The 9,461-nt window shown below is 50.8% G+C and overlaps 1 protein-coding gene across 1 annotated transcript; it reads left to right on the top strand.

Moving 5' to 3' along the window:
- Nucleotides 1-1,204: 1,204 nt before the first annotated feature.
- On the top strand, nucleotides 1,205-9,326 carry Cst7 (cystatin F). The gene is made up of 4 exons (XM_057781745.1): nucleotides 1,205-1,322; nucleotides 6,282-6,454; nucleotides 7,948-8,064; nucleotides 8,828-9,326. The coding sequence occupies exons 1-4, from the start codon at nucleotides 1,232-1,234 to the stop codon at nucleotides 8,903-8,905; spliced, it is 459 nt and encodes a 152-aa protein (XP_057637728.1). The 5' UTR covers nucleotides 1,205-1,231; the 3' UTR covers nucleotides 8,906-9,326.
- Nucleotides 9,327-9,461: the final 135 nt, after the last annotated feature.

The raw sequence follows: 9,461 nt of genomic DNA, 5'->3' as shown, positions 1-9,461 counted from the left end.
TACATTGGAGATCTTGTGTCCCAGACCTTAGCAGGCAAAACTAAGGACCTCAAAGCCATTCAGGGAAGTGGTGTGGGAAGTCCTTCTGTGTATGTGTTGCCTTTATTGGTTAATGAATAAAGCTGTTTCAGCCAGTGGCTTAGCAGAATAGAGCTAGGTGGGAAAACTAAACTGAATACTGGGACAAAGAAGGTGGAGTTAGTGTGACGCATTGTAGTCGCCAGAGGAGAAAGATGTGAATGGCCAGTTGGAACCTTGCTGGTAGGCCACGAGCCTCATGATAAAATATAAAATAATAGAAATGGGTTAATTTAAGATGTAAGAGCTAGCTAAATATATGTTTAAGCTACTGGCCAAACAGTATTGCAAATAATATAGTTTCTGTGTGATTATTTCAGGTCTCCGTACACTGAGGCCAGTTAGAGCTTGCTCCACTCCTGCTTTATACTAAGAAGGCTCCCAATACTCCAGCAGTTTCCCAGGAGGTAACTGAGGCACATGGGTTCCTAGTGTAGTGACAGCAGGTGTCACGAAGCAAAGCCTGGGTTTAGATTTAGATAGCTGGCTACAGGCACCTACACCAAACCATGGGCTGGGCAGGAAGTAGAGTCATGGCCAGAATAAGACCTTTGTCCACACAATTTCCTCTCCTTGCACGGCTTTGAGGCTACAGTGGGCCGTGATCCGTAACTCAGCTCACACGGTGTGGGGTTTCTGTCAGAGGTACAGAAGCTACATGCCAATGCTCCCCCTCAGGAACTCCAGGAAGTACGAACAGATTTCCTGCAGGTGAAGCCACTCACACCAAGGGCGACAGGGTTTCTTGTTTCTCGAGGAGGGCTACTCAGAACGACAGGATGCAGGGGGCAGGGGTGACTGTAAATTTAGAGAAGGAGAGTCAAGTGATTCTGCTTCCAAAAATCCCCTGGGTTCTTCACACCAGAATCTCCTGCGTGTGATGGGCGGTGGAAAACTCCCTCTCCCCCTGGGCAGGAGGTAGTGCTTTGCTCACAGGTCTCACTTCTCTTCCTCCTCCCCCTGCAAACGATCACAACTTGGCAACTTCTCTATAGGAAGTGGTTGTTCTTGTGGCCCCAAGTCCTGGAGATGAAGTGCTTCTGGTTAAAATGATTCAACAAGAAACCACGCCCCCATCAAGGATATCCCACCCTGTCTTGGTCCTAAGGCTCTGCTTGCCAAGCACGTCTACCCTGTCAGCCTTGCCCACCACATGCTGCCGTTCACCCAGTCAACCATGTGGCTGGCCATTCTGCTTGCCCTCTGCTGCCTGACTTCCGACTCCCACGGGACACACTCCCCAGGTAAGAGAAGGGTCATCTGGTCCTACCTCAGGGTGCTGTCTCGACCATCGTGTAGTAGTGGAGGCATGGGGACCCTAGCCTGCCAGTCTCGCAACTTTTCCAGGACACTCTTAGAGTCTTGGGAAAGACCCTAGGCAAGGGGCTGTGGATCCCAGCAGTAGCTACTTCCAAGCTGAGTAGATATGAGAGATTAAACATAGCAGCAGCCGCAGGAATCGGGAGAACAACTTCTGTTCTGTTCTGGGCTAGGGCCCACCAGAGAGACAGAGGCAGAGGTAAGGGGTCTCAGTCAAGCAGCCTGTATCTGAAAGCTTTTCTCTCCTGACTGTGACTTTCCTACAGGGACCCCAATAAGACAGTCATCCTTCCCGCAGTCAGCATGATGGTGGCCAGTGAGGGGTGGAGGCCGCCTGTGTTGTGAAGCTGAGGCACAGGCAAGTTAGCTGACTTGCTAGCCCGGCCATGAATGTCTGTTTGCCCACAGAGAGCTGGATAGTATCTACCCCTGCAAGCAGATTCAGCACATAGATTAAGTTTGGGGGCCCTGCCTCTAATGCACAAGAAGGCTGATAGCTGACCATCTCCCGCCAAAGGAGGACAACACACACATAGGCCTAAGACTTCTGTTATTCTTCCTGTCTGAAGTAGGCTAGGTCTAGTCATAGGGGATCAGGCGGAGGGTTCTGGGAACACACAGTGAAAGGGAATACCTAAGAGACACCAGGAATGTGGGATCCCCCCTTCATAGCAAATCAGATGTCAAGAAGTCAGTGGAGTGTCTGTAGAGTGCACAGCCTCAGAATTCAAGACCCGGTGTGTTTGCTGTGAATCAGGCTCTGTGGAAATAGCACAAGAATGAGAGGGGGCAGCTTCTGCTCTGAGTCAAGGACAAGCATGGCAGCCCAAGGGGTGGATGGCAAACAGGTAGTTAACAGCACTGGTGGGAGAGACAGATGAAGCACAGGTCAGGCTGCAGACCTTGCCTCCCTCTGCTCTGCTCCTTGCAGCCTTCACGCTTGCTAGGAAGCCCTTCCTGCCACCCCGTTCCTTTGTCCCAGTTGTTCAGGGAGAGACATAGGCAGAATCTGGGCGTTCATTCTACAAAACCCTCTTAGCCTATGAGAGAGGTCTGGGGAGGGCACTGGCGCCAGCTGTCTCACCTGTCCCGGGGTTTCATTATTCATACTCAGTGTTTGGAAAATGCTGTGCTTGCCTCCTCTGGGACCTCACCGAACAGAGCAGTCACATCTACAGTGTGATCGGTAATACTGGTGGGCAGCCTTTGGGGGAGAGATCTGAGAGCTGCCAGTTCCCCATCTCTACCTGTTACTTTCCCACTGGTGTGAGGCAGAAAGGAGTCCTCCCCACTCCTCCTGCCCACAGCAGCTTCTCTGGGCTATCCGCTTCTGTCCTCTCCGTTCCAGACCCAAATGAACACCACCTTCACACTGGAAGCTGAGAACACCACCACAGGCCCCCTACCTACCAGCTGGGGATTCTTGAATATCTAGCCTGCCCTTTGAAGTGACCAGTAAACTGGTTCTGACCTGAGAGTCTTAGAAAAAAATGGCTCCGTGATAACATTCAAAAGTGCTCAGAGGCCTGGGGTACTCCCAACCATACCCACCCTTGCTTGCAAGTCTGTGGTCAGGCCTTGGCTCTGCTGTGTTAATGAACACCACCTTCACCCACACGTACCACCCTTCCTGACACTTCCAGTAAGGGCCTCAGCCACAACATGGGGTACGCTCGGGCCCCTCTCTCAGGACTCAAACAGCTGGGAACCTTGGCTGATGGCCATCACACATACATGAGCACACGCGCACACACACACCACCTTCCCTACTTCCTGTGGGATTCTAGACCCTTCCATGAGCCCAAGGCAAGGGTAACAGGGAGGCTGATTATGTCTGATCTGAGCACATGGCTTTGTTCTGTGCCCAGGAGTTAAACTGCCCATACCCACATGCAGGGCCCAGGAAGGTATCCCCAGTCTTCAGAATTTAGGAAATTGCCACATTCACTGGCTGTTGGTGAGAATGGAGAGCCTTCTTTCTCAATGTGTCACCTCTTCCAAGAAGAAGGTTCCCTGCTGCTGCTCACCCGCTCCCTCATCCCATGCCCCTCTCCAGTAGGATGTTTGTTTGCTTAGGCAAGAAACTCAGAGTCATGTTGCCACGTGCTCCACATAGCAAGGGCTATGGGCATAACTAGGCCTGGGGATGACAGATTCCCCCCAGAAGGCTCTAGAAGCTGGTGCAGGCTGGGTCTGGGCCTGAGCAGACTACTGGCCCAGCCTGTATGCTAGGATTTTCAGTGACTACCTTTGTCCTTAGAGATCCTTGCTGTGACCATATTGTACCTGACATGGTACTGAATAACACTGGCACTATTGCCTCATACCAACTGCCTCGTTTACTCTTACCCTGAGGTCAGTGTCGTCATCAGCCTTATTACAGATGGAACGTGGAGGCTCAAAAAGGTTGCTCGCACACGTCAGCAGAGCCAATAAGAACAGCCGGGATTCTAGGTTGTGTTCCCGTTGGTAACGACAAAATTAATCCTATGAAGAACCAGCGTCCATGCATGAGGAGGCAATACTGCCTCAAAGAATCCCACCCCACCCTCACAACTCAGGGCTTCAAAGCATAAGAATGACCCACAGAACTCATGGCAAAGACACAGACTTGAGGGGGGTTGCTGGTACAGGTGGGGGACCCTAAGAGGTACATTACATGGGTGACTCACCTGCAGCTGGGCAGAGCCCTCCCAGTCCTCAGACTTCCTTTGGCCTCTCTACGAACATCATAAACAGCCAGAGAGCATGCTGGGACAGCCCAGAGGACACTGCAGGATCCAGCTACGGGAAATCTGCAGACCTGATCCAGTCGCAAAGCCCTATTGGACGAGCACACTAACGGCATGCTCCTTTCTTAAGGATAAAGGGCTTAATGGCCCGTGCCTAGAAAGCCTAGCAGCAACAAGCTGTAACTGAATCTTGTGTCTCTAGCTTGGGAGCCTTTTCCTAGAAACCCTGCCTGCTCACAAAATGGGATACCCCAAAGTCCTCTGTCCCACAGGTCACGACTCTTCTGCTTTCCCACCCTCCCCTCCACCTGTAGTGGGCTGCACAGAGTGGGCTGCAGATGACACTTGCCATACTGTCCCAGCTCCCCCCATTCAGCTCCTAATAGCAATGGGAACAGCCGTCTCTAGTGCTTCACTGGAGATTCTGACAGATCGCTGACATCTGAAGGACCTCCCTGCTGACATGAGCTACCTCCACCTCTCATATTCGGTGTGACTGGAGAAGGACCAACAGGCCTGACCACCACCCCTCCCCCCACTCTGGGCATCAAGATTCTAGCGGCCACATGGACAGCCTGCTTTAAAGACCATGTTTAATATAAAGCCCGACTCCTTCCCTGGCCTCAGATCCTGAAACCTTCCCCCAAAGCTCCACAGAAGGCTTCCAGTGAGGCCCAGACCCTCCTGCCTTCTGATCCTGAGCTGTCATTATTCCTAACTCCCCTGCCAAGGTAAAAGGCATTTCTCCCTCCACTTCCACTAGGCCTCAGCGTCCACCTACTCAATCACTGGGATGGAGGAGCATCTTGTCTTCAAAGGGAACCTGGGATCTACGGTTGCTATAACAACAGCCAGCACCTTCATCTTGGTGTGTCCAGATATAGCCACCCACACACTACTATCTCAGCAAAGTCTTAAAAAGATAAGCTTACCAATGAAAGCCCTCTATCCCATCCCCCGCTAGCCTTGGGCTTTTTGCTTGGATCACATTTTAATTGTATTCACATAGTTATTTACGTGTGGGCACATGTGGACGACTGCTGGGGTCAGAGAATGACCCAAGCGTCGGTTCTCTCCTGCCAGTATCAAACGTAGCTCAGCAGGCTCCACAGCAAGCGCCTTGACCCACTGAGCCATCTCAGCAGCCCTTTTTGATTTTCATGGGCAACTCACCCCTGACCCCTGAAGAAAAAGTTGAAAATAAAAGAGAAACCCAAATTCAAGATGTTAAGAATCACAAGCCACTTTTTGTTGTAGGAAGCCAACTGGTTCACTGATTCTTTTCCTGATGATAAACCCCAGACTCTGAAGCTAAGTGGGTGAATGCAAACACCTGGCCAAGCCCTGCCCCCGTGACTTGGGCCACCCTGGCAGCTGGGATCCTGGGAACTGATCCTATGAATGAGCTAGGCAAGGGGCTGAGTCAGGGTCTCCAGTGAGGTAGGTCTTCAGGACCCGTTAGCTCCATGCCTCTGGGAGCTGGGATTCCAGTTCTACCTGGCCGTAAGACAGACGTCCCTTTTACCATTCTCCAACTTTTTACACACAAATATGGACTCCTTGGTGCTGGAAAACAGGTCTAGGTAGAAAGCAGCTGACCACCCCTCACACCCACAGCAAACCAGACTCTAGACCCAAAACTCAAGGGATAAGGTTTCCTCAACAGGAGGGAGATCTGGATACCAGTACCCCGGGAGCCAGTGCACAAGAGGTAATGGGGTCTCTGGTGTGTCTAAGCAGACAAAGACGCAGGCCACTCTGAGAAGGTGGAAGAGTGCAGAGGGTCACTAGGGGAAGTACAGCCAGCCTCAAAACCCAGACTGGGCAAATCAACACATTTCTTGTCTGGAGTTCTACTGCCTGGGGCCCCACATCGAGAATAAACCTGGGTTCTGGAAAAAGCCATGTAAGCAGGGACTAGGGGACAGGAACTATATATGCTATTGTACAGTCCATGGCATCTGTCCTCAGCGTCAGGTAAAGAACATAATGAGGATGGAGTAAACAGGAGGCAGGCACAGGTGAAGGTGGAAGAGGAGCAAGGGCCGCAATGCTGAGAGGAGTGGGTACCACCAGGGGATGAGACATGACCCATGAATCCAGTGTTTCGCTGTCATCAATGTCTTTTTCTGGTTCGTTTGTTTCTTTCAGATTTTTGTTGCAAAGACTTGAACACCAGTGTGAAGCCAGGATTTCCCAAAACAATAAAGACCAATGACTCAGAAGTGCTTAAGGCAGCCAGGCACAGTGTGGAAAAGTTCAACAACTCCACAAATGACATCTTCTTGTTCAAGGAGTCCCGGGTCAGCAAGGCCCTGGTACAGGTGCGGAGGACCAAGAGCTGTCACCTCAGGACGGCTCTGGCAAACTGGGTCACATAACACATTACCTACAGCATTGGGGTAGAGTTGCACTGCAGACCAGTGTCCCTCAGAGCTGAGCATGGCAGTTGGGGACCTTTCCTTAGCAAAACCACCACGCCTCTGGCCAGAGTCCATCAATAGCAACAAGAAATGGCAGCAGAGTAATAAGGGCCCTACAAGGGTATGCAGAGGCCGACAGCCCAGCAGGGAGGGCACAGCAGGACCAATAGGAGCTGCCCTACCAGGGTCCAGGGTCTGGGCCATCTCCTGTCTTTATCCCTCATTCATAGTCCACAAAGCCATTGTACTGTTTTCCCACTGCATCCATTCATTTTCCTCCTAGAGCTGGGCCACAAACTCACTCTTCCTCCAGCCCGCTCAAGACCCACCATTCAAAGTCAGCCTTCTTAGTAACTGATTATATCCACTCCGAACTTTCCTTCCCTGGTTACCCCAAAGGGGACAGCCTGCCTTGCTAATCCTTGTGTCCCCAAACCAAGTGTTAACGTCAGGAGGGAGACACCTGGCAACCTCTCATTGGCTGTACATAAAGGCCCCATGCAGACCCTGCTGACATGTCAAGCTGGCTTTAGAAGACTGCTGCGGCCTGCAGGGAAAAGGCTACAGAAAGGTGCTGCTCTGAGGAGGATGATGGCTTTACAGCATTCGTGTTTGATCTGGGTTACGGCATCAGGGTGGCTTCTATATTCTTCTTTTGGCAACTATAAACTTTTTAAGAGTGCAATGTTCTATTAGAAAGGGATTATCAGCACTCCAAGGACCAGCCTCAGACAATGAGATCTCTGGGCCCAAGAGCCCAAGGTCCCCCACAAGGGACATGAGCATTCTCCTTCGTATTCTCGTGATGTTGTAGGCTATTTCACAAACTACTTGCTTAAGACTGGAACCAAAAGTTCAGGAACTTTCCTCCAACCATACAGAAACCACAAACAACAAAAGCGCTAAGTCATGGCTGTGTCCAAGAGGAGAAGGTCAAAATAATTAGTTCCCACAGGAGTGGAGAAGTCAGCAGGCTTGACACCCATTTAAACACCACGGCAGGTGACTGGGAGCTGTTGCATAGGTTGAGATAACAGAAAAGAGGGAGAGGGCAGGTCTTTCTCTGTGGCTGTGGCAACCCCACCCTCACGTTTCTCCAGAAAGCAGAGTACCAGGCAGAAGCAGCTACCTAAGAGGGGGCTCTAAGGCACTGCCAGCAGGCAAGGAAGGGGGATGGCTGAAGTCTGGATCTGCTCATATACAGCCTTCCTCTGGCAAGTCCTGAGCGTGCCTCCCCCCCCCCTCGTGCCCAGCTCCACAGCACTCTCCTGACCTCACTCCTCAGCAGCCGGAGAGGCAGTGACCCCTCAGCAGCTGGAGAGGCAGTGACCCCCACCCCCATCCCTTGCATCCTAAGCCAACTAATCTAGTTCTTGGGTCTTTGGTTTCTTCAGGTGGTGAAAGGCCTGAAATACATGCTGAACATGGAAATCAGGAGAACTACATGCAGGAAGACCGCGCACCCCCATCTGGACAACTGTGACTTCCAAACCAATCCTGCCTTAAAGCGGGTAAGACAGAAGAGCTTGTGTACCGAGCCCTGGTCCCCATCACCCAACTCACCTTTCAGGACTGTGGTCCCTTTCTAGCAGCGTACCTCCACACCTCATTCCCAAGGAGACGCTCCCTCCCAGCCATGAACACGCGATAGCAGGGGAAGGTGCTCTCTCAAGGGGCACAGGGCTGACAGGCAGTATCCTCCCGCCCCTCACATGACCTAATCCACCTGGCTTTCACTTCCTGAGGCCTCTGCAAAGAAATACTCTGAATAGGGATAGGGAGATTACAGCATGTAAGGTTTTCAAATAATTCAGAAATCATACATAACACCTACATACATAGAACATTAGATATATATATATATTAATCATATATACATACAATTCATGTGCTATATTACTACATATGATCTCTACAGGGAAAAAGCAAGAGCTGTGTGGGAAACTTCAACACAGCTATAGATAGATAGACTAGATAGATAGATAGATAGATAGATAGATAGATAGATAGATAGATAGATAGATAGATAGAATATTTCATAACTATAGGTGAGAAACATACACTCTTGAATCACTCCAACTTTTAGTAGGTTTGGAGATTTTTAAGATAAAAACTGAAGGTGGGGGTGGAGGAAGCTGTCTGAGCACAGAATATGTTACGCACACAGTCACAGTTCCCAGTTGTCTGGCATGCACAAGGGGTACCAAAAGAGCTGCCCTGGGCAGGCAGAGTCTCTGGCAGCTGGTTCTCAGATAAGTCCTTTGCTTATTTCAGGTTCTACACTGCTACTCAGAAGTCTGGGTCATCCCCTGGCTCCACAGTTTCAAGGTACCTGTTCTCCGCTGCCACTGACTTCTGCCTCTTCAGCAAGACCAGGGCTGTGATAAACTTACACACGTGTGCCTCCTCCTCCTCACTTTCCACCCCAGCCTGGCCATCCTAAAGCCGCAGGGCCTTCTTCCCAATGAGCAGATGGAAGAGCCGGCTGGTCATCAGGTGACCAGGATGGGAGAATGCGGTGCCCTCCTGGCCAGATTAACTGTATTCATATTTTCTTCTAAAATCAACTCTTCTGGTGCTGCACACCCAGAGTCAGGATGTGGGCATGGACAGGCTCCTTTGATGGCATCACTGGAGTATGGGTAGAGCAAAGGAGACCGTCAACAAGGCACAAGTGTGGGGGCTTCCTGACACTGACTGAACAGATTCTGTATCCATCTCTTGTCTACCATTAACATCAGACCACTGCTGGTGAGAATGGTTTGTCATAAATAAAAAGCTGATCATCTCAAAGCAATACTGTGTATGCCACCGTTTATAGGAAGCCAGGAATGTGGGCAGCCTGTGAATTTAGCCTCGGGAGGCTTCACATAGTGATAAGTTGTAAGCACAAGTGTGCTGAAGACCT

Source organism: Chionomys nivalis, chromosome 9 (genome assembly GCF_950005125.1).
Source record: "Chionomys nivalis chromosome 9, mChiNiv1.1, whole genome shotgun sequence".
NCBI lineage: Eukaryota > Metazoa > Chordata > Mammalia > Rodentia > Cricetidae > Chionomys > Chionomys nivalis.
The sequence above is the reverse complement of the archived record's forward strand: the minus strand, read 5'-3'. Positions and strand labels throughout refer to the sequence as shown.